The sequence below is a fragment of the Lactuca serriola genome, chromosome 4 (genome assembly GCF_051521515.1).
Source record: "Lactuca serriola cultivar US96UC23 chromosome 4, Lser_US96UC23_V15, whole genome shotgun sequence".
NCBI classification, from domain to species: domain Eukaryota; kingdom Viridiplantae; phylum Streptophyta; class Magnoliopsida; order Asterales; family Asteraceae; genus Lactuca; species Lactuca serriola.
Window position 1 is genome coordinate 239,845,052 of NC_136411.1, and position 27,148 is coordinate 239,872,199.

Genomic DNA, 27,148 nt, shown 5'->3' on the forward strand with positions numbered 1-27,148 from the left:
TGCACAAAAAGCTAAAACTTAAATAAATTAAGTAACAACTGGAACATGTGTTACAATGAGATTCGTATTGGGGTTCATAATGAACTAGATGAGATGAAGTTCTTGTTAACGCATAAAGAGTAGTCGGAACAGGAAAAAAAGAAAAACAATGAAGATCCTTCAAAATAGCGAAACAACAATTATAATAATAATCGAGGTAGTGGAACATGAGGAAGAGGAAGAGGTGGTTATAACAACTTAAACAAAGGACGAGGTAGTGGTAATGAACGAAACGAAGGTATTAATGACTTATATCAACCTCGTTATAAATCTAAAGTTCAATACTATAATTGCAAATAAATTAGTGATTACGTTGTTGAGTGCAAAAATCCATGCTGTGAGAGGAATCATGCCAACCTAACTAAAGAAAAAAACGGTCATGTGCTGACACTTCTACTTATAGCCCAAGTAAACGATGACGTTTAATTGAATGAGGAAAAACTAAATTCCAAGCTAAGATCCGTTGAAGAAACTCCACCCCAATCAAAAGTGTGGTATATCGACAATGGAGCAAGCAACCACATGATTGGTGTAAAATGTAATTTCGAACCCTTTATCTAACTACTAGAGGTTATTTTAAATTTGGTGTTGTTTCTAGAGTTCGAGTGGAGGGAAGGGGTTCAATATTGGGATAACTAGCTCAACATGGTAATCAAATTATAATGCTTGGAGTGTATAGATGGATTCATAATGCACAAGGAAAACTTTTGTTAAAAATTCAACAATCAAGCAATTGTTTGTAGAAGGACATACTTGAAGAAGAAGTTTCAAAGCGCTTACTTGTAGAACAAGACGAAACATCTTGGCTTTGGCACAAATGATTTGGATATGTGAACTTCAATGCATTAAAACACTTGGCATATACAAGAAAGGTGGAAGGCTTACAAAAAATCGAAGTTCGTACTCGTTTGTGTGAAGCTTGCTTGATTTCCAAGCAAGATCGAAAATTGTATCCAAAGAATACCAACTGTAGAACTAAAGAATGACTAGAACACGTGCATGGAGATCCCTGTGGTCCGATCGCATTGCCAACACCAACCGGAAACATGTATTTTATGTTACTTGTCAATGATGATACACGATTAATGTGTGTTTGTATGTTGAAAAACAAGGATGAAACTTAAACTATATTTAAGAAGCTTCTTGCTGAATTTCTCTGTAACTGAATTCTTTTAGAGCATAAGTTGAACTTAAATCATGTTTAAAATCAAAAGTATTTTTAACCGATCAGAGTGGTGAATTTTATCGACACAATTCGCTACATATTATAATGAAACCGAATTGAAATACCACTATAGAATACCTTATTCCCCACAACAAATTAGCATTGAAAAAGATGCAACCAAACTGTACGAAAGACGGAAAGAAGCAATCTAAAAGGGATGAATGTTCTCATGGGTTTTAGTATACTACAACATCCTATGGTCCACATACAACCCTAAATACCTTGGACCTATGTTTTCACTAATTATACATGCAAAGGTGTTTCCAAGGCATTATACCTATAACTAGCATGCAATTTGACATAAACAATACAAGACACTAGTTAGGGTAACATACCTTTGATTTGGCTTAAAGTCTTGATGTATTTGGTGTTGCTTGATAGACCTTGGCCTTTAAGAACTTAGTGGCCCAAGTGTTGCACCTCAAATGGAATCACAACTCACTTAGGGAAAAGGTAACTCTTAAGAGAGAATTCCATGCACCAAAAACACCTTCAAGTTTCTCTAAGAAAAGAAGCACACGTTTTGGTCATCAACTATCATATTTATATGTTGGATTCCAAGGGTCATGCATATAAACCAAATCCATATCCATGGGCATTATGATCCATGCTTCATGTGGCCCAACTCTTTACGTATCCATACATAAACTTGGTCCAACAAGGATCATAAGCCCAACACATATAAATATAACTAATTACCATAATTTGTCCCCATATATTTAATTAGTCTCTTTTGTCACTAAATTAATTCCAAATTAATTCTTGATGAATACTAATTAAAACATATAATTTCATATTAATATATTAGAACTTATAACATTTTAATAAATCATATATAACCTTCTCTCAAGAATCCATCCTAACAAATTGTCCTGGTGTTATGCAACCCAAATGGACCATGCTACTCTCGGATCGAATAAATACCAATAATAGTTATGGGCTTAGACATTTAGTCCAACAGTCTCCCACTTGTATAAGTCTAATACTATTATTTCGTATGACTCCAAGATCCCGACTAGCAATCGTAGCTCTTAAAAGTCGTTGTCAAACTCTGACCTAGTCAATGACGTGTCCATTAGATAAGGGATCATATATTCCGCCATTCTAGATATCATATGGACTGAGACATGGATTATAATCATTCTCTCTGTTCATTTGTTGTTTCCCGATTTCCAATTTATGACGACCGACTAATTGAACAAATCAAATTAGTCCATTCCCTGCCGAGCACTTACATTTGTCATCACTAAATCATCGACGGGCTCATAGATATCGCTTTTATCCCTCCAAGGGTAAAAGGAATGGATAAACTTCGACCCAAATGTTTGCTTGTACTTACTCATCAAATTACACACAACGATATGTTTTATAACAACCAAGTTACTAGTTGCGTTTACATATGTCAACGTGCAACCGAAGCGCAGCTACAACTCACATGTCTCCGTTTGAAGAATATAAGATATTATCGTCTCATGATCACTAATGATAAAATCCATGAAGTGATTCAAATGAGCGTGGTTTAAATCCAATACTCGAATCTCATTCTAGGAGCACTCATGAACACTACAACTATGTCTAGGCCACCTAGATAAAATACAGACCCATTCATCACAATCTTGATTTATACCTACTTCCAAAGTATGATTGACTGCGGAGAGTTTGAATAACCTAGTTATTCGGGAAGTCAAAACATGCAAAGTGAAACACAAGAATAATACTAATCTTATATGGCCCCAAGCACCTTTGAGAGTAAATAAAACACATTTTATTCAAACACCATATTGATTACTCATTATTTATTGTATAATGTTTCGAATAATCAACTTTATACTTGAATCAAAACAATACAAGCATGCACATTATGTTTGTCCAAACAATAGTATGCCATACTCCAAGTATACACATTATGTTTGTCTATGATCCTTATTTTGTGAAATAGACCAATTGAACGTGATTCCAATGATTCTCATTTCACAATCCCAAATCTTTATCGTAGATGTAAGAATTCCAAATTCCAGCCATTTACCGAAATCTTTAAAATTCTAAACTTATATACATTTATCCTCTTGTAATGAATATGCATAAAGTCACAAAGACTTTTCAACAGACATTACAGATTATTCCATTGGAGAGAAATTCCATGGGAATGAAGTCTCAAATTCAAAGTACAATCCTTTGAACATCCTTCTTGCATTAAATTTTCTAATCTTACATAGATTTGAAGAACAACTTCCACCAATGGAAACATTTCCAGATTCCCATTTTACCTATCACTTATGAACAAGAGTTGCCTCTTTTTAGAATATGTCAATATGGTCCTTACAAAATTAACACTATACTTCCAACTGTCCATGAGCAACCAATCTTTGGTAAACCTCAGATTGTCCTCGACAATTGCTTAATCATTTTAGTCATATCCAATTCTATTCCCTTTTCCCTCTTAATGCCCTAGGAATTTGGAAAATTTAGAAAGGATAAACATTATAGCACATGTAATCGATCCAATACCCAAAGCATATGGGACATGCTTCATGATGTCTCACATAAAGACATGATCCTAGACCAGTCTTTTGCTACAATATTTTTTTTATTTGCCATGTTGTCATAATTCGACTATGAAGAGGGATTCCGTAATCATAATAAAATTTTGAGAACGCAATATATATATATATATATATATAATTTCCTTATGTTGAACCATTCCAACATAAATTTCATATATATATATATATATATATATATATATATATATATATATATATATATATATCCTTGACTAAAGATGATTAAAATCTCAATCTAAGCTTTTAGAATTGAAATAAAGTATAATTTCCTCTCCCTTAATTATAGCAAAACAACTTTTCAAACCCTACAAAGTCACGGATTGAGACTTTTGTTTTCTATAATTAACACTTAACATAATAATCATGCTCCCACTAACATAATAATTATTACCATAACACTTATGCTCCCACTACCTTTGACATGTATCCAGAAATCAGTTGGGCTTCTAGAAATCAATACTCTATTGTCTTTCTTACCAAAGTTCAGATTTCTGATACAAGATGCTTTGACAAGACTTTATCAAAATCATACACCTTTCCTTAGATAGCTCACATGAATGTCTAAACAATTTTTAGAACAATGAAAAGGGATGTTGTAATCATAGTCTTAATTGTTTAGACCTTTGCCATTTCTCACAAGTCCATGTTAGTGTGCCGGTTAACCACACACGCTCCACTAACGACTTTGAGAATGCAAATATCACAATTACTATCTACATAAAATCTTTTTAATGAAAGCGTTTCCTCATCATCATTTTCATGAATCGGAGAGAAACCTTATGACACTTAGATTTTATGGTGTATATGTTCCCATCCATGTGAATTTGTCAAAACCATAATTACAAGACAAGGTTAGTGACAAATTCAAACCCATATGGACTGAACTTGTTCAATCTTAATTTCTTGCCACCTGGCAGCACAAGGGCCTACCATTGCTTCCAAGTACTTATGAAAACAATTGAGAACTCATAGAACTCACATGCATAGTCAACTTTAACTGGAGTGGGCACAAAAATAAGAATATGTCAACACGATAGGTTACAAACCGCAAGTCGTGTGCCAGTGATAAACAACTTGTTTTATTCTTGATTAGTTCTTGAAACATGCTCAAGATCTTTAAGACTCCCACTGACCTCTTGACCTATAAGATTCTCTTTTCAAGAACCGTTCTTGGATAAAGCAAATATTCAAGAGTTAGTGCAGATTCTTATCAAGACAAACACTTCACACAATTGGCCTTAGTTGGTCTTTGTTTTATCCAAAACATCACAACTTACCAATTTCAAATGTACAAGAGTAAGAAAACATTTTACTCTACATTTGACTAGTGTTATAAACCTTTTTAAGACGGTGTCACTCAAGGTTACAATCTTGGAGCATCACTCTATGACTTGTTTTGGAACGAAGTATGACTCATCTTCTTGATTTAACCATTTCAACAATTCACGATTCCTCTTCTTAGTCATACAAATGCACTAAGATATCCTTAGAGAATAAACTGCGATATGGTTTCATAATCACTAAGATAACCATAAAACAAGATACTCAAGTACTCTCCCATTTTTTCAGATTGGAGAAACTTTTGTCTTTCTTCCTAATTTGATTCTTCTCATCCGTCCTTCCTTACATTGAAACTTTTCTAATGTTTCAGAATTACATTTAAACTTGTAAGTATAACCATATTTACTAAACTTTAGTAAATCACGACGAATAGTCTCATCCGTCTTTGTGGTGGACCTGACCAGCGCACAACCAAGTGTACCCGATTTCCTAGTCCTTCACTTGAATCACATATACATGTGATCAAGGAATTAGTCTTAATATCCTAAAGATGAAAATTCTCATTCAGCATACAATACAAGTTGCATGATTCCAAGTTTCTATCCAACTGAAACTTGGGTGATGAGAATCTTTCCTTATTTGGTAAATTATGACACTACCACAAACGAATGAATCAAATCCATTTTTCCAATATTGCTATCAATGGAATCATATAAACAACAATTTTTCACAAATGCTACTATAAGGATATTTAAAATAAATAAAAAAAAAGAAACTTTTCCTCTATTTAAAACTTGTAGATAAACTTATCCTTACAATGCAAATGCATATGAAAAACTTGTTGTTATCTATTCCTAAGCAATATATCATAACTCTTAAGCAACAACTCAAAATTCTGATCACCGAACCATGCGATCGAAATCCATCTTCGCGATCAGAATCAACATATTCTTCATTTAAGCTTCCTTTTTTTCTTTGATTCTACAAAACATCAAAATGTGACCGAGTCACATCATGTAATAAGAATCTTCAAATAGGAACTTAATAGAGTTAGATAGTAGACTTTACCTGATGTAGAGTCAAACTTTTTAACTTTACCATCGTTATGATCTTTCAGGTAAATAGGGCAGCTTCGCAACCAATGCCCCTTCCTTTGGCAATAGAAACATATAGACTCTTTGGTAATGGTACATGGGACTATCTCAGACTTAGCCTTTCTCTTTACCATTTGGTCAACTGAGTTGACTATGGCCGATCCTTTTCCATTGGGAAGAGAAAGATTTTTTGGATTTCCAGTGTTACCATTGTCAATGTCCATGGAAGTTTGGGAAGTTAATCTTCCAATCAAATTTGCTTTACCAGTGCTCCAAATCATTGCTGATTCAGCAGCACCAAACAAATAGGTGAGATCATTAAGGGTCATGTCATGGTTTGTCATATAGTAGTCCTAAAGGAACTCACTATGTGACTTAGAAAGTGATTGAAGAACCTAGTAAACAACCAACTTCCTCAAGCCTTTGACACTCAACTCTCCCGACTTGCCAATATGTGACTTCATCTTCAAGATGTGAGCACATATAGACTTTGCTTGCTAATAGGGCTTGAGTGACCTTGAACTTGTGGGTTAGGGAGAATAATTGGAGGAGGTGGAGGAAATGAATTATCATTTCCATGATCCAATCGCATGATATCATCTTCATTAGGAAATCTTGTTCCAAGAGATTTGGGAAGATCATAGTTGTCTGGAGCAGACATCTACAATGGGAGATATTCAAGTTAGTTGATTTAAGTCCTTAATATAACTCCCAATATGAAATATTAAGGGTAGGACCCAACACAATATTTTATAACTTGGAAGAGGGATGCCGTAATCCAAGCTATGAAATATTAGAAGGTTGGTAAATGATGATTCACCAATTTCCACCATGAAAAACAAAATAAATATTAGATTTTAATTGGTTTGAAACTCCTAGGTCTTTTAAGATTCATTGAACTTTTCAATGGCATGTTTAAATCTCGACTGTGCCCTCTCAAGTTTGTGACTGGGATGCCAAGGATCACAAACAAGGTGTGAATAACCATGAAAATTAACTTGGTACCCTTAATCTTTATCACCTAATCAAAGTGTCGGTTATCCACACACGCTCCACCGATCTATGATAAACATTAAGTCACCCGTTTCCACTCTTACTATTCCATGTTAGTGTGTCAGTTACCCACACACGCTCCACAAACGACTTGGTAAGGTATAATGTGTAATTTCATGGGTTAGCACAAAATTCACATTTTCCTAAGTAACTAAGATTGGGAATTTATAATGGTTTAGGTACTTAGTATTTATCATTATACTTTTAATGTAAGGAGAATTATAGTCATGTCAAACCTGTTCGACTAACTACCCTCCACTAGTCAAGGAAGCGGTGGGTGAGAGTGGACACCCATTAAACTGCCACTTTATAGGCAGCAACCTTATACCCCCCCCCCTTCTAGACCGGCTTCGTGAATGAGGCCTACTAATGGTAAGACTGACTTTGTTCTTATACATATATATAACTATTAACTATTAATATTATAAAAGTATAAGGGTTGAATTTTAACCTTTCAAACTCTAAGGGTTAACTTGGAATTAAAGTATTCATGGGGGGAAACTTTACAAATTCAAAAACTCGAGGACAAGTTTTGAACACTTCAAAAACTTTTGGTTTCCATAACTTATGTGTTTAAAGTAGTTTTAGTGAACAAACTCTTCAAGTTCCATAACTTGAGGATAAGTTATGGAAGACTTTAAAACATTTTAAAAAATGAGACTCTTCATTTTCATAACTTATGGAATTTTTTTTATGAGTTTTAAAATTCATAAATGAGTCTTTTCATATAACTTGAGGACAAATTACAAAAACACATTTTATGAAATACTTTTAGATCAATTTGGATTGAAAACAATTTATCACACAATTTTTCTATTAATCTAAACTGACTTATAAGAACAAGATAATTCAAATCATCAATCTTCAAGAAATTAGCATGAACATATAAACTAATACAAATCTTGAAATTATGACAATTATCTTTGAAATTGGATTAGCATGAACATTACCACATCAAAAACAGATTTATAAGTTCAAAAACATCTTAGGGTAATGTTCCTTGTCCAATTCCAGCCAAAAAACTCGAAAATATGCTGTCAGGGGGTCCAAATCATCGAGTGCATGAACCGACTCGATGAGTTGGATGAATTTGTACATGGACTCGTCGAGTCCCTAAATGGACTCAGCGAGTCAGCTGTCCAAACAGCAAAAAATTCGATTTTTCAGCCTTTTTTTTAGCAATTTGCATCAAGTATAATTAAAAACAAGCCATGGCTCTGATACCACTGATGGGTTTTAGTATACTATAACATCCTATGGTGCACATATGACCCTAAATACCTTGAATCTATGTTTTCACTAATTATACATGCAAAGGTGTTTCCAAGGCATTAAACCTATAACTAGCATGCAATTTGTCATAAACAATACAATATACTAGTTAGGGTAACATACATTTGATTTGGCTTGAAGTCTTAATATATTTGGTGTTGCTTGATAGACTTTGGGCTTTAAGAACTTACTGGCCCAAGTGTTGCACCTCAAATGGAATCACAAATCACCTAGGACAAAGGTAACTCTTGAGAGAGAATTCAATGCACCAAAACACCTTCAAGTTTCTCTAAGAAAAGAAGCATACATTTTGGTCTTGAACTATCATACTTATATATTGGATTCCAAGGGTCATGGATATAACCCAAATCCATATCCATGTGTATTATGATCCATGGTTCATGTGACCCAACTCTTTACGTATCCATACATAAACTTGGTCCAACATGGATCATAAGCCCAACACATATAAATATAACTAATTACCATAATTAGTCCCCATAGATTTAATTAGTCTCTTTTGATCACTAAATTAATTCCAAATTAATTCTTGATCAATACTAATTAAAACATATGATTTCATATTAATATATTAGAACTTATAATATATTAATAAATCATATATAACCTTCTCTCAAGAATCCATCCTAACAAATTGTCCTGGTGTTATGCAACCCAAATGGACCAAGCTACTCTCGGGTCGAATACATAATAATAATAGTTGTGGACTTAGACATCTAATCCAACATGTTTGAGAAGTCCTATGAGATGAAGTCTTAAGTCACTCAGTCTACATCCTAAATCAAATAACCATAAAAACATTTAAAGCATCAACACCTTATGAGCTATAGACAGATCGGAAGCCAAACATTAATCATATGAGTGTTTTTGGTTTTGTTGGTTATATAAAAATAGTAGAAATACATCTAAAAAAAGTCAATTATAGAAGTAAGAAGCTAGTACACTTGGGAGTCAAAAAGGTACAAAAGGTTATCCGCTACTTGATCCAGAAACTTGAGAAATTCGACTTGGAAGAGATGTGATTTTTGAAGGAGATACTAAGTGGATTTAGGGACCTAAAACAAAGTTTAACTCCATGACAAAAGAACCTTCACCTGTGATATCATGCTAGATATCAAAGCTGAACAAGAATAATATATCCATCCAAATTTCTAAGAAGAATAAACACCATAAGGTAGCCCGATTACACCTTGGTCCTCACTTGATAGTTCATCCGAAATTGAAGGTCCCCAAATATATGGTAGTTTGGCTGATTTTTATGAAGAAGTGATGAACTTATGTTTCCACAAGATGAAGAGCTGGTAAATTTCTCGAGTGCATGTGAACGTGAAGATTGGATGGAAGCTATGCAAAGTGGGCTAAGTACAATTAAGAAGAAAAAAGCACGGAGTCTAGACGAGAAGAATAAAACACATTGGTGTTAAACAGGTTTATAAAATAAAAGCGAGATCCAGACGATTTTTTTTTGATGTACAAAGCAAGGTTGGTTGCAAAAGTATACATGCAAAAACAGGGAGTAAATTTTGATGAAGTGTTTGCACCCACAGCCCAGATATAAACCATATGTATCATTGTTGTACTTGTAGCCAAAAAAAGGTGGTTGATACATAATCTTGACATAAAATTAGCCTTTTTATATGGGAATTTGGTAGAAGAAATTTATATCACACAACCGGGAGGCTTTGTAAAGAAAAACAAGACAAAACAAGTGTATAAATTTGCAAAAGCATTCTACAGGTTACGCCAAGCTCCATGAGCATGGAATTGTCGCTTGGACAAGTATCTAAAAGGAATTAGTTTTGAAATATGCCCACTAGAGTATGCTTTCTACACAAGGATAAAGGATGGAAACATATTAATAGTTAGTGTCTAAGTCAATGTTGCAGAAATCGGCCTTGGCGGCCGATTAATCGCTTGGCAGCCTTAAACCGATTACGATTAGGGTGCTTGGCGGAAATTGGTCAAAATCGGTCAAAGTCGTCCTTGGCGGTCTCGGCGGTCATATGTGGGAATTTATTAAAAAATTCAAAAAAAATTAATTTTCAAATATTACACCAAAATTTTAAATTTTTAAAATTTTAAGCTTTCAAAATTTAAAATATTAAACTAAAATTTTTTAAATTTTAAAATTTGAAATTTTCAAATACTTAGTTTTTTAGGGAATATGAATTTTTTGAATGATTTTATTAATAATTAAGGGTCTCCGATTAATCTTCAATTAATCCCCGCCTAGTCTGATTAATTGCTTATCGTCAGTCGACCGCCGAGATACCACCGAGCAATTTTTACAACCCTGGTCTAAGTCAATGATCTCATCATCACCGCGGCTCACAATGATTAAGTAAAAAGTTACTAACAATAAATGAGCAGGGAGTCTAAAATGAGCGACACTGGGATGTTATACTATTGTCTAGGCATCAAAGAACACCAACATAATGAAGGTCTTACACTAAAACAATCAGCCTATGCAACAATAGTACTCAAGAAAGTTGGAATGTTCCACTGCAATGCATGTAGGTATCTCATGGAACCAAAGTTATAGTTAACTAAAGAAGAACAAAGTGAGTTTGTGGATCCTACTTCATATCGAAGCATTGTAGGAGGCCTTAAATACATGAAAAACACTCGACCACTTATATAGCTCATTTGGTAGGTATCATGAGTCGATTCATGGAAGGTCAACTAAGCAACATCAACAAGCTATAAAACATACACTAAGGTATATCAAAGGAACTATTGATTATGACTTGAAATACACAAATGAAGAAATAGAAAATGTTGTAACTGGGTTCATTGAGAGTGATCTAACAAAAGATGTGAATGACAGACGAAGGACTACTAGAATGACATTCTACTTAAATTAGAACCTTGTCACATGGAACTCACAAAAAGATAAGTGTGTTCCATTATCTTCGTGTGAAGCACAGTTCATGGTAGAAACAAACACAACATGTCAAGGGATATGGATCTATCGATTACAAAAAACAGTAATTCCAATATCGTGCTACTGGTGGACAACAAATCAACTTTGGATTTGATGAAAAATCTAGTTTTTCATGGAAGGAGTAAACACATTGACACTCGATTTCACTTTATTCATGATTGTGTTGAAACAGGTGATGTAGTTGTAAGACATGTGGACACAAATGAACAAATAACTGATATCTTGAAAATTTTAATGGGAATAGTCAAGTTTGAAAGCATGAGAAAATTGGCTGGAGTTGAAGAGATAAAAGCTTATGAATTACATGGGAGAATATAGGTGTAATTGAAAATAAGCTTGAAAGTTAAGTAGTAAAGTTCTTCTTCTCTCTTTTTCATATTTCTTCCATATATATATATATATATATATATATATATATATATATATATATATATATATATATATATATATATTCTCCTAGTATGTTTTTTTCTTCTTGATACTATTTTTTTCGTGTTAATTCATAACAACAAATTTAAGAGATGAAACTATCATTGTTTAAAGGGCTAAACCAATAGACTTAGTTTAGTAAGCGATATACTAGTGATATATTTTTAACTTTGTGTGCTAGTTGAAAGGGTATATGTTAGTTGAAAAAATAATTGATAACTGAAAAGCTAGTTGCTAGCTTGTATGTTAGTTGATAGAAAAAAAATAAGATTTGGTAAAAACTAGCTGATTAACTAGCTGGAAGATATAAAATGACGCAAAATTACATTTAGGATAATTTTCTAAATGATTTTCCTATAATTAATTAAAGGTATACTTGAAATATTTAAAATAAATCTTGAAAATCTAGTCTAAGTGGCTTCTAAAAAAGCTAGCTTATAAGCTAATTTTTTGCTTGCCAAACATGATGGTTTCAAAAGGCTTGAAAATAAGGTAGTTTATTAGCTAGTTGTGATGCGTCAAACATAAATTTAATGCAAAAAATCAACAAACAGACGTTTTCCTACGTCATACCTTTCTCAAATAATTTTTCAAAAATCATATATCCAAATAATGCTTTAACTCGTGAGTCCCCGAACACATGCAACAGGAAGTCAAAATATTTTGTGGGGTCTTTTTCATTCCAAAGATTATTCACATTATTGGTAAAGTTACAAGCTAAATGAATAGAGCTTTTTCATATTTAATATTATTTAATTCGTTAGCTTCATATCGTCCATAACAGGAGCTCATTAAAGAGTTATTTGAGCGAAATCAAGTTTAGCTAAATCAAAATATCTATTGTGAGAACTTTTTCATCCCAAAACCTTAATTTTCAATCTCATAGGGCTTTTCACAATTCTAATTTTATTAATTTCATTTTCATAACTTTTATTTTATTTTAGTAGGACCTATAAATAAGTTGTATATGAAAAAATTTACTACAGCTTAGATATATTAAAATTTTCATTTATTAAGTTGGCAACAAAAAGATTAGTGAAAAAACTTTGAAAAAGTTTTCTATTAATGTAGATGATACTGATAGCACCAAAAAAACGTTTGTTAGAAAGATTTCGTACAATGGACATTTATTTAAGCTTTAAAGTTTAATAATATGGAGATGATGTGTTTATTATAACAACACCTTACAAGTTACATCATGAACAATTGGCAGTGGTGACACTGATGGAATGATCCCGGTAACATCCTCAAGATACTCTGTGAATAAGTTAAAGCTTCCAATAGAGACTGCTTGGAGACCATGGTACTATAATGGAGAGGTAACAATATTTGAAACGTTAATCGCATTGAATAACAATATAGGAGTAGAAAATTTTAAATTTAAGATATTGATGTTAAAAATGTGATAGGTGGGAGGATATGTGGTAGGCTACAAAGGAGTTTTACTTACCACAGTAAGGGGCGCAGGGCATGCAGTCCCTAGCTACCAGCCAGAAAGAGCATTACTCTTGATTTCATCATTCCTTCATGGTAAACTACCGCCATCATTGACTAAATAATCATCGTCAGTCATTTATCGGATGAAAAAACAAGTTATAAGCAAGTGGTATCCAATCGTATTCGAAATATAACAAGGTCATTTAGAGCATGGAAAGTTTATATACAATGACAAATATCTGTGCTTAATAACTTTCTCTGACTTTAAAATAAACAAAATGGAAAGAAATTTGCCAATACCATCGGGCCTTCAGGGCCAACCTCTTTTATTTCATTGCAATGAAAATAACCATACTATTCCCTCCTTGATTCCTGTAGGAAAATTGATTTTAACCAATTTCCAAAAATGGGGTGTTCGTCATTTTAGGCATGAATTTAGAACCATAAATGTTATCAAACTGTACAAATGATTATATTCTTGTGTTTTCCTCTATGATACATTCGCTTTCATATATCACACATCAAATGATAAATTGTATGTTAAAGTGAGGTGCTTGGAAGAAATTAACAATGGGGTTCAATGCGTTTTATTCCATCCCATATGTATCAGAGTTTAAAGAGGAATATAGTTTAGAACTTTAAAGGTGTCTTATCATTTTAAGTCAACTAACACAAAGACTCTCTCTTGCGTACGAGGGGGGTGGGATGCAAATGAAAACTAAATTGGCTTGGGGTCACTAAACTCATATGTGAGCGTGTAACCACAAACTCCAAACCCAATAATGAGCGAATTCCTTTTAAGGAAATTATGTTAAGGACAGGCCTCATCATCAATTTTATGTTTTTCTTTGTTCGTATATTTTTATGTTATATTTTTCTAACAATTTCTTTGTATCATACACTAGCTAATAAATCTAAAACACATAAAAAATGTTACGTTCACATGTGATAAACTATATGAACAAACCCAACATATACCTTCTGGAAATAATGTCACTAGCTGTAGTGACCATAACCCATGAAAATCCATTCTTATAGGTAAAACTTATCAATATATGGTAGGGATACTGAGAGTTGTATCAATCTTACTTTTCATAACTATCACCAATAATGTAGGTATAGTTACTCACTTTTTTTACTATGACTATTATACACCATTTACTATTAATAATATTCGTATATTGTGACTATTATCTACATTTAATGACTTACAAGGAATTAAATGATGATCACAATATAATTATATTGACATGTTTTTCTTTTATTATGACTATTGAGAACTTGTAGTCACTTGTTCAATATTTAATCATCATCATAAAATAGTTATTGTGACTTGTATTTTTATATACAGTGAAGTGTTTACATTTAGTTGTTGGATTAGGTGTCTAAGCTAATAACAAAATTATTATAATCTTGAATTATAGCAAAGTCTTTTTGGGTTGTCCTCAAACCTATTAATTGACTGAAATGCTTTTTGGAGAGAGAAAGAGATTGATTTATTAATTTATTATATGATTAATAAATTAATTAGAAATCAAAATAAATAATTTATTAATATATTATGATAATAATATATTAATTAGAAATAGTATTTTTTTTAATTAAAAATTAGTTAGATTAATTTTGGGATTAATTGGATTAATTAAAAGTAGAAGAACTAAAGGTGACAATGTTTAGAAGTTGAACATTGGCCAATTCCAGAACCTTCCATAGGGGGGAAGGTTCCAAAGGAGTTGTAGAGGGTTTCTTGAGTTTTTCTTGAGCTCTAAGGGAACTTGGATGCCTTAGCAGGAGAGCAAAATGTTTAGGGTTATCTAAAAGGAAACTATATTATCCTTAGTCTCCTTATCACCTATATAAACCCCATTAGGTTATGATTTCTGAAATTCACCTCATTCCAAAGAGAATTTTGAAAATTCCCTTCCTCCTCCTATCTCGTCTTTAGCCTCCAACTTTGCTAGGGTTTGGGTATGAGCCATTAGAGGCACGAGACTTCTGTTGCTTTCTTTCTGAGGACCAACAAGGAAGGATTACTAGTTTATTTGCTATAATAAACTAAGATGTGAATTTTATGATAACCATTTACTAATTTTGAAAATAGCAACATACTTTCAGAGTTCTTGATGTTCAATAGTTGTTTGCAAATCATGGTGAGAACATAGATCCTTTAGGTTGCATGTGAACTTAGGGTTTATGTTTCTCCACCAAATATAGAATTTTTGTAACATATAAAATTGATCAGTGGTATCAGAGACATTGCTCTGATTGATCTTGCACGAAGTTGAATAGATTAAAATTAGGGTTTATAGAAACCAAACCCTATGGAGTCAATTTTTGAAAATCCCTAGGATTGTTGAAACCTTAGCGTCCATCCTCATATTTTCGATTTTAGCAAGGCTTTTAGAAACCCTAGCCTCATTTCCCCATTTTTTGAAATTGAGGTGTCCCTTTAGGGTTTACCTTGCTTCCTTATTTTGTTATTTTAAAAGCTTAAAATTGGAAAAATTAAAATCTGGTAAACCCTAGCATATATTTGAAAATTAGAAGGTTTTGGATTAGGATTCAGTTTGAATTATTTTATTAATTGGTTAATAGTAAATAATTATTTAATGCATAAATGATTTAATTAATTGGTTAATTAAAAGATAGAGATAAATCATAATTGGTTCAACATTAATTAATTAAAAAGATTTAATTTAGATAATTAATATTTAAACCTAGTAAATACACCATATATATATATATATATATATATATATATATATATATATATATATATATTATTAAGGGTTTAATAGATTGTATGTATAAGAAAGGTCAGTCAAATCGCTATTACGCACCATTCACAAAACCATGCTATAAAGAGGGTATAAGGAAGCGGCCTATAAAATGATCGTTGAATGAGTGTCAACTCTCACTCACCGTTCTCCTATACGGTGGAGGGTCGTTAGCCGAACATATTAGATAAGACATAATCTCATTATTAATTATAATAATATAATGTAACTAACTATTTTTAAAATCCCACTCTTAGTTACTCCAGGAAAAATGTGAAATGTATGCTAACCCATGAAAATACACATTATGATTTATATATCATTAGTGCAGCGTGTATGGTTAACCGGCACACTGATAGAGACTATAAAGAGATATTATGGACATCTTGAAAATTAACATTGTTGATGGATCATGTGTGGTTAACCGAAACATCAATGTGAGATTGTAAATAACTTTCATGGTTGTGAAGCGGGTTTGAATGATTATTCACATCTTGTTTGTGATCATCGGCATCCCAGTCACAAAAGTTAGAGCATAATCTGAGATTAATCATGTCATTGATAAGAATTAATGAATCTTGAAAGGTCTAGGAGTTTCATAAGATTGGAATTGGTAAAAGGCTTACATACCTAAAATAGGTTCTAATTTGATTATGGAATCCCTCTTCAAAGTTCGAATCGAAAATATGGACCCTAGCCTTAATTTAATTTATGAGTTAATAATTAAGGATTAAAATGAAATAACTCAAATTCTCCTTTTTCTCCTATTTTTAAAATATCATATAAAGATGGAAATGGTCTTCCTCATTCTTAAAGAAATAGTTTTCCATCAGAGATGCTCTTCCAATTTCAAGTCAATGTGAAATTGGTTTTCCTTCCTTAGGAAATGATGGAACTAGAAATCATCTTTCTTCCACCTCCTCCTCATATGACTCTCCCAACGTAATGTTTTCCTCAATTTCAAAAATATGAGACTACTTAATCCCTATTGGCATATAAACATCAACATGGAAACTTTGTTTGTACACATGTACTGAAAAGAAATCGTACATTGACAAGTTGGATAAAATGGGTGTTGTTTCCAAGGGAGCAAGCCATTGAATAGGTTCTTCTTTTCCTTCCAAAGTCATATGACTAGTCCTTCGAGAACATTTATATGAGGAGTATTAATGTGACCCTAATTGTCACACCCCGCTAAAGCGGAAACGCAAGGTATGACAGCGATAACGGTTTCATTGCAAAAGATAAAGATACATCACCATAGCAGTATTTAAAAGTTTACAACCCATAGATTCAAAAGAAACAAAATACAAGTTTTTCAAAATAACATTGTTCAAAATATAACTTCATAATAGCTTCAACACGATGCAGCATGCTCTATGATGATGAATCTTTACATCCACTTACTAATTATTTCCTGAAAAAGCATGTAAAACGAGCGTCAACTATGAAAATAAATGGTGAGTTCACAAGTTTATAAATCGAGGGTACAATAATGCTTTTCATAAGTACAAGTATATTGCTTTAATGATAAACAAAGTTGATTGCTATTAATGAGTACAAGTTTATTGCTATAACGAGAACGAGTTTTTTTTTTGTATGTGTATGAGCAAAAAATGAGTCTCAACCAAACCTATGACTGAAGCCCTATCGAGATCTATGCTTATCGTTCCATAGATGAATATGGTAGCATGCCCTCCAGCGATTCGGGCGAGTGAGGAGTTGTCAATTCCTAATAGCGCTATCCATAATGACCATTGGCTCAAAGAGTTAATGGTTAGAGATAAGGGAAGGGCCTTAGTACGATAAGTTCTAATGTTCCGTGTTGCATAGACATACATAAAGAAACATAGCAATACAATAGAAATCGTGTTTGATACAAATCAATTTAAATACAACATATAAATAATAGTTTTTCTGGACATGCTTTTCCACCCCAAAACATAAAACTGAAAATAGGGGAGTGCGTGAATACTCACAATGTTTTGTGTAGGCACAAGCGGTACTTCGGGATGCACCGACGTCTTACTACCGGGATCCTACGACATCAAACACACGCACTAGTGAGTTTCCATGTCGATATCTAATGCTAATATACTAAACTCTACATATAGGGAAATGCCAATTTATGTTTTAATATTGGATTTTACATCAATTGGTTACACTCTTTCTGAAATATTGAAATTTTACAAGTCGTGCGATTAATTACAACCTTGGAAGGTTAATTTTCCGAATTTTAAGTCTCAATAACAACATAAATTCACGAAAAATAGCATTCGAGGGATAAAAATTCTCAAAATTTTTATTTAACTGTTATTACACAATAATAAGCTGGGAAAGATATAAAAATGGATTTCCAAGCTGTTTAATTATATTTTATGATTTATGGGCATTTATTCCAATAAAAATTGAAATAAATAGAAAACAGTTTCCAAAATTATGCAAACTTTTTATTAAATTGTTATAATACATAAATAGGCTGGGAAAAATATAAAAGATATTTTTAAGTGGGTATTTCTATTTTTCCTTGTTTTATTCCTTTAAATAGTCATTAATTGAAGAAATAATATTAAACAGTTAAAATAAATCACCATAAATTTCTGTAACATCATTTACAGTATAAATATCCTGGGAAAAATATCAAAAGTGGTTTTCATAATGTATAAACTCGTTTTAGGTATTTATGTGTATTTAAGTGCATTTTAATGCAATTAACTTTAGAAAATAAGAGAAAACATTTTTACAGAAGAGAAAATCCTCAAAATTTTTATGTAACCTCCTACTGTATAATATGATATTCTGGTAAATTTTCATGATTTTGGATAATCAGACCTATTTTTCCCATTTTTAGGCCATTATAATTACCAAAAATTGGGAAAAATAGTAAGACATGATGAAAAATCTTGAAATTATTTTCTGGAGTCACCCATCACAGGTAAGGTATGTGAAAATTGTTAGATACAACTTTCATATCCTCTAAGGTGGTTTTGTAATTTATCATGTCCTAAACAAAAGAAAATTAGAAATCGTATTAAACTGTAACAAAAATTGCTGAAATTTGGTGAGGGGTCATTATTCCCCATACGTATCATCCATGAATTTATTTATGATTTATTGACCTCTGGAAGTATTTTATATGATTTATGCCCTTGGTTTTAGCAATAACTCTTATAAATCAAAGAAATAACAAAAGCTCTTGAAATTTTCCAGATTGTCTCATGCATGCAAGGGCTTTCAAAATTAAAAATGAAAAAAAAATGTATTCAGAAGAGAAATGAGGGTAATGATTCCAAACAATTTAAGAAAAGTTGCATGCAATAATGCATGAAGTGTAGATGTGACTGAAGTTCATGAATTTGTGTAGCCCATTCAGTGAGGTTTTAAGCCACGAAATTTCAACCATTATTCACTATATATGTTAAGTTTCTAAGGTATTTTTCCTCAGATTTATGGTTGGGTTTAAGGCCATTGATTATGCAAGACAAAAATAGTGATCACAGAAAAAGAGCTGTATGCGCAACCTTTTTGTAAAAATTGCCAAAAATCATATATTTAATATTTTACAGTAAGACCAGTTGGTTTTGAAAGTTAACTCGTGGAACTAACCAATACAAAAAGAATATCATGATTTGGTTAAGAAATGACTGAGTAATGACCGTTCAAAGTCGAACAAAGTAATCTGGCAGATTGCATGTTTGCTTGTGTGCATTATTAGGGTATTTCAACAAGAACATCATGCATGTCTTTGGTAAGGCCCGATTTCTAACACATGCATGGAATGAATGAGCATCCAAGATGTACTAGAAATGGTTTAAATGCTTTTGGCCATGCATGAACACAAAAGAAATGGAGAAAAACATGAAATATTAGGTTTTGATGTCACATGATCATATGTGCATCTTTTTCACTCCTTGCATGGGTTTGGTCCCGGATTTTCACCATTTCTAACACATGCATTGAGTTATGGTGAGAATATACAAACCACAAGGGAAAATATAAAGATTTCTAGCCATGGAATGGCATAGAATCCGAAAAGAAGAGAAAACAAGAAAGAAAAGGAGTAGAATCATGTAACTATGGAAGAGGATGATGTTGTTTACCTTTGTTATGATCTTGAAGGAAGTAAGAACACTTCAAGGTCTTCAAAGTCTTGAAATTAGGCAGAGAAATGAGAGAAATTTCGTGAGTTTAGAGAGAGAGAGAGGAAGAGAGTGAAGTGTGTGAAGAGAGTGAAGTGTGAAAGAGTGAAGAAAGAAGAGGTGGAGTGTGGGTTTGAGTTTAATCATGAGTTTTGGGGAAGAGAGTGTATGGGGAGGGGAGATGGCCAGATTTTCCATGCTTTAAACCTCCTCTCTCCTTATTCAAATTTTATAAAAATTAACTCCATTATTTATATAAAGACATTGATTTTTATAAAAGTGCTTATTAAGCAATTTGATTTATTTTTAAAAATCTTGTTTTCAACAAATAAATTATGATTAATACTTGATAATTTAATTTCTATTTCATTGATCATAATTCATAATTTGATTAATAAGAATTTGATATTGGAAGTTTTATAACCAAATTTTATAAAGTTTTTAAGCTTTATAATTTATAAGTTTGGATTTTTGGCTCTTTAGGGTTTTTGGAATATTGTTTGACATTCATCAACATGATGAAGTATAATTAGAATATTTTAATTTATTTTTAGGGTTTTATACCCTATTTCAATTATAACAAAGCTTGAAAGCTTCATTCTAATTATAGCATTGGCATTTCCTATTGTAGTTTAAGCAACTTACTAGAATTGTAAGTGTCAAGTATATTAGTCCTAGACCTTAGTTGGATCCTAGTTTATGCAAGATTTTTGACCTAATTTATACTACTAGGTCATGGCATGTTGTGCATGAATGGTTTTTATAAAGATACATGAGTCCGAGAATGACCTAAATTGGCAGTTGTCACACTAATTGATCTAACCCAAATGTTGATTGTTGTTGAAGCAAAAAAGCTTAAGAGCATATCTAATGCATAAAGGCTTATTAGTTCCAATTCCAAGGTTTTCATGGACTTGACAATGGTGAAAATGGTGGTCCAGAAAAGATCTCTCTTCCCAACGGAAAGGGGTCGTCCAAGATGAAACTGTTTGATCGTATGGTAAAGAGAAAGGCTACTTCTAGGATTATTCCATGTGTTGACCTCAAATAGCCCATTTGTTTCTGCTGTCAATTAAAGGGGCATTAGAAATGAAGCTACCTAAAATACCTGAAGGATCTTAAAGATAGTAAAGTCAATTGGCATGACTCTACTTCAGGTACATCAATTATCTGGCTCCAATGTTTTATAAGTTCTAATTCAAAGACTCTTAATACATGATGTGATGATCACATTTGATGGTATTAAAGGAGCCAAGTGAAGAAAGAAGCTTAAGCCAGGAGAGCAAAATCTGATCATGAGAAATGGACTTTGGTCACATGGTTCGATGATCAGAATTTGGAGCTACTACTAAGAAGTCGTGACAATTTAATATATTTCTATTACTCTTCAAAGATATCTAGAAATATGCTTTTCATTTTATGTATTCGTTTATTTTCAATAAAAGTGAAAATTTGGTTTATATTGTTGCCTTATTTATATATTTCCTTATGATGAAATTTATGAAAGTGTTGGTTACATTTCTAATGATAGAAATATTAATTATGGATTTATTCTTATTATATCGCTTGTGGTATTGTCATAATTTACCAAGTAAAAAAAAAATCTCATCACCAACTGGACATATACCTGGTACTGTACAAGTCGTAGTGTAAGAGAATCTTGTTCATTAGACAATTATGACTAATTCATTGCTCATATGTTTATGTGAGTCAAGTGCAGGGCTAATGGATCTAGTATATGTTGATTTGTACTATTCAGATCCACCATAATGGACGATAACCATATTTGACATGATTTACTAATGTTTCTGTAAATATGGTTGTGTTTATAAGATTAAACATAATTCTGATACTATGAAAAGATTCAAATAGTAGCAGAATGAATAACAAGAATATATTAGTCTAAAACTTGGATATCTTGTATGTTCCTTATTGCCCTTTTATTTTGAAAATGTTACATTTTATCCCTTGGAGTAGTATGCGGGGCCTACCACATAGTACGCTTAGTGTACTTGCTGAAAAGCTAGTACGCGGGGCATACCACATGGTACACTTAGCGTACTAAGTGAGATGGCAGTCAGGATTGCGGGGCCTCGTACGTTGGGCATACGAGGGTTACGGTTAGCGTACTTGGTGTTTATGAAACCCTAATTTGAGGGTGGTGTACCCTATTTAAGGACCTCAAGTCCGTAGGGTTGGCCTCTTTACCAGACCCCAAACTTCCTAAAACCTTAAATCGATGCTTAATCCTTCTTTTTGGTGTTCTTGAGCTCTTGAGAAGATTTTGGTGGTTATTTTGCCCTTTGTGAAGGAAGTAAAGAAGATAGAAGGTGTTTTGCTTGGTGAGGAGTCTATAGATGTAGAATCTTCACCCTTTTTGCAAGACTTTGGAGTTATCAAGCTCATACCTTGGCTTTTAGATGCTTAGATCTCTTTATGACTTGATTTGTTATGCTTTTGGTCCCTTTTGGGTTGGTTGTTGAGTTTAGGCGTTTGAAGGACTTATTCTTTTAGATCTCAGCTTATTAGGAATTCCTTAAGCATAAAGGTGCCAACTATATGGAGTACTGGGTCTTATGCATGCCTTAAGTCATCTATTAATCCCTTTTAAGCATAAGAGCTTCATTTAACCATGCATGAACGTAAAGTTAGCAACTTTATGTGATAATCCAGCTCAACGAAGTCAGATCTATGTTTTGGAGCAATGTCTTAATGGATTAAGGGTTAAAATTGAGATTTTGCTAAATGGGTGGGTATGTTCGACATACAAGCAGGTATGCTTAGCATACAAGCCCTCAAGCGATTACGCTGCATGTACATGCTAACTACGCTCTGCGTCCTACATCTGATGGACTTCGCATTTTGGGCTTTGAGTTTGGGTCATCCTTTTGGGCTTGGATGCATAGGGCCTTTTTATGCTATCTAAATGCAAGTGTTTCTGATTAGGAAAATTAGTCGGCCTTGGGGTAAAGCGCATGTAAGGGATTTGGCCTGATTTGGAAATTTGGGTCATGTATGGGACTTGGATGATCTCTTGGTTTTGGGCCTTTAAGATTTTAGGTTTGGACTTATCCTTGGACCAAACTAGGTAAGGGGAAAAAATACTCTTTTTACCCTAAGTATGGATTGATAGTAATAGTTTGGAATCCAAAGGTTTAATTGTGTGTTATTTGATATTGATAGCTCGGGGATTTGTCGGATCAGCAGCCAAGGATTATCAGTATGATTAGGCAATGAGAGATGAGTTTCCTCACTGTGCATAGCGGGTCAACTGCATCAATGTCGGCCCATGATTATGCTATGTTAGGGTACTAGATGTCTGCATGACCCTTGCATGTGTTGTGTACTTATATGCTTACTGGGCGGAGCCCGATGCTAAGCAGGGCCCGATGACCATTATGTAAGCTATGTATCTTTGTGATTATTGCATGTGTACTTGTTTATTTGATATATGTTATATGTATGTTGGGCAAGGCCCAATCTGTGTATCGATCGGGGCTCGATGTCAGGCAAGGCCCATTATGTGTTTATTATGTATGGTATGTGGTATTTTGGAGAACTCACTCAGCTTTGTTCTTACGGTTTTTAGTTTATCTTCAAATACTTGCAGTTCCAAAAGGAAGGGCTCAGGATGATTGTAGGGCACACACTACCTCGTTCCGCATGTTCTTGGTTTACTCTGATATGTCATGATGATTGATACATTTGTTTATCTTGATTTGTATGAAAATGTTTTGGAATATTGGTTTTATTAATTTTTTTAAAAAATGAAATTTTTAGGTCTTATTTTTGGGACGTTTCAAGTTGGTATTAGAGCCTTATTTTGAGGGATTCGGACATACTCTCGGGTGTGTCTGAACTCAAGTTGAGGATTTGGTAAAGTTTTTTCAAAAAGAAATATATTTTTAAGAAAATTGTTATTCTAAGACAAGAAAGGGTGTGGTGCATGCAATCAGCCGAGCTCAAGTAAGTTTTCCCAAAATACTTATACATGTTATCTTATATGATTTGATCTTGGAATCTGTGAATCACATGCTAGTTACGGCTAAGCATCTGCTCAGTTTTTGCATGATAGAATGATAGGAGAGATGCATTTGTATGCCTATTATATGAGCTTGTAGACTTGCAAGCTAGTACTAATCAATCATTGATAGCGTGGCCTGATTAGGTGATGCTTTATTCTGATTACTTGATGCTCGAATGTTGCTTGCTTTGTGCTTTTAGGAGTTCTTACTAATTTCAGCTAACTAGTAAGCGAATATGATAAGTTACATATTATGGGAACTAAATAATTTTAGAAGGTTAAGTTAAAACTCTATTATGTAGCTCTTGTTTGAGTCCAACCGTCGTAGTGTGAGACCATTCATTCAAAGAATTATCTAGTTTCAGTGATATATAATTGTATTCACCAGCTAGTTAGAGTGAGTTAGCAGGAGTTCCTTCTGTAGCTGATGGCGGAGAGCGGTGTGGAGTTTGACCTAGGAAAAGCTAGGATGAGATCTAGTGTTGGGAGCCTTATCTGTGAGAGGAATTTGTATGGATATAAAGTGACTTGGTAAAGTGAAAGCACTCCTTGAAAAAAGTACACGTAGATGCCGAAGGTAGAATGGGCCCGTACTACTGGAAACAGAGGATCCGTACTCAATTTAAGGAGAGCTGCGATGAAACCAAGAAGCTTGTGAGTTTTTATCACTCGATGTATATGTTATGATGTGAATTCCGATGGTGACATTGCGAGGCGGACCTGTTGGCCATTCTGGCGCTGGTGAGGGATCGGGCTCAGGTTCTGGAGTCGGTCAGTTAGATGATTATATTATGGAGTTCATCTCATCTAAGATTACTTATTGCATTCTTAAGCAGACTCTTGTGATTTTTGGAACTATCAAGGAGGGTATTCTGGAGATTCTGGATGAGCGGTTGAGCGCCTTTCACTCTGAGATGGTGGCCTTGGTTGGGGTGCGTTCATTGACCTTCAGGGAGTTCCAGGCATGTGGAGCTCCAGACTATTACAGGGCGAAGGACCCAATAGCGAGCAGGAGGTGGTTAGTGGATGTTGATAACGCCTTCCGCACTAGCAGTTGCCCCGAGGCGGAAAAGGTCATAATTGTTTCCTGTCTTCTAAAAGACAAGGCACGAGATTAGTGGGGTGAGATCGGGTGCTCCGTTGGTGATTATGCGTTTGATTCGATTACCTAGGATGATTTTGTGACCAGGTTTAGGGTTGTGTTTGCACCGGTGATTGAGGTGCAACATGTGGCACGAGAGATTCAGGATCCCTGTCAGACTATCGAGACAGTGGCTGAGATCACTGCGATGTTCCAAGAGAGGGCACTATTGGTTTCGTAATATGTGGTGGATGAGGAAATGAAGAAGGCTCGGTATCATGAGATGCTGAGGATTGACATTCAGCAGTTTGTGAGTCGATCCAGCTGCAAGACGCTTGAGGATGTGATAGTGAGAGCTAGGGAGAAGGAGATTGACTTGGAGTAGCAGAAGATGAGGAAGCCAAATTATGTGTCGAGTGCTGAGGGCTCGGGAAAGAGGCATAAGGTATCTTATTCTAGATCGAGAGTCTATCAGGGTTGGAGCCGATGTGGCAAGTGTGTCAAGGTGCATGAGGGAACGTGCAGGGTGGGGTGGTTGTAGATGCTCCAAGTGCAGTCGAACGGGTTATATTAGCAGAGATAGCACTGCTACCAGCACCACCCCTGTATCTGATTTGGTTTGCTTTCATTGCAATCAGAGGGGCCATAAGAAGGCCCATTGTCCGAGTTTGGCTATAGCAGGACCGGTTTCAGCACCCGCTCCTATAACTCTTCGGATTACTGACGGTCGCCAGGTCCGAGCCAATGCACCTGTGGTGAAGAGCAGGGCCTTTCAATTGACAACCGAGGAGTCTCGCGTGGAACCAGATATGGTGAGGGGTTTGTTTCTTTTCCTTATCTCTTTATTTATTATGAATGCATGTTGGTATTTATGTGTTTAATTTTAGGATCATTCCTCGTGAATGGTATTTCAGCTTTGGTAGTTTTTGATTGGGGCCTACTCGATCTTTCGTATCGCTTGTACTTAGCTAGAGATTTGTTGGAGCTACGGTGGAGCAGGATTGTCCTCTTGATGTTGAGATTGTTGATGATAGATCTGTTCGGGTTATGAGAGTTCATCGGGGTTGTACTCTTTAGTTGTTCAGTGAGCAGTATTTAGTGGATTTGGTTCCCATTCCGTTGCGTGGGAACAAGGTTATCGTGGGCACGGATTGGTTGAGCCCTAATGGGGCAGTGACCAATTTTGAGCAATAATTATTACAGGTTTGGACTCTAAGTGGGGGGGAGTTAGTGGTTCCTGGGGGAAAGATCTCAGCGAGGGCCGATTTTATGTTCAACAGCGAGGGACAGACACTATTTTCAGCATGGTTGTTCCAGTTATGTCACCTATTTCATGGATACCAAGGATAAGGGTAAGGCACCATGGATAATGTGTCGATTGTACGGGACTATCTCGATGTGTTTCCAGAGGATTTGCCTGGGGTGCCTCCGGAGAGGCAGGTTGAGTTCAAGATTGATCTGGTTCTTGGTGCAGCTCTGATAGCTAAAGCACCGTATTAGATGGCTCCTCCCAAGATAAACGAATTGTCAACACAGATGCAGAAGCTATTAGACAAGTGGTTTATGTGGCCGAGCAGTTCTCCTTGGGGAGCACCGATCCTGTCTGTGAAGAAGAAGGATGGGTCTCATTGCATGTTCAATGACTACCGAGACCTGAATAAGGTAATGTTGAAGAACCGTTATCCACTTCCAAGGATTGATGATCTTTTTGACCTGCTTCAGGGTGCATATTGGTTCTTCAAGATTAATTTGCGATCAGGTTAGCATC

At 34.2% G+C, this 27,148-nt stretch overlaps 1 protein-coding gene across 3 annotated transcripts in view; it reads left to right on the forward strand.

Annotated features, from left to right (window-relative positions):
• Positions 1 to 18,238, forward strand: part of LOC145096872 (serine carboxypeptidase 1-like) — a 33,642-nt gene extending 15,404 nt beyond the window's left edge. For 2 of the 3 annotated variants that reach the window (XM_079034230.1, XM_079034229.1), the window contains exons 7-9: positions 13,136 to 13,241; positions 13,332 to 13,452; positions 18,130 to 18,238. In XM_079034230.1, the coding sequence (XP_078890356.1) occupies positions 13,136 to 13,241; positions 13,332 to 13,452; positions 18,130 to 18,200 (298 nt within the window). In that variant the 3' untranslated portion in view covers positions 18,201 to 18,238. Of the gene's footprint in view, positions 1 to 13,135; positions 13,242 to 13,331; positions 13,725 to 18,129 lie in introns of those variants that run through there. The other variant, XM_079034231.1, reaches the window with a different exon arrangement.
• The last annotated feature ends 8,910 nt before the right edge of the window (positions 18,239 to 27,148 follow it).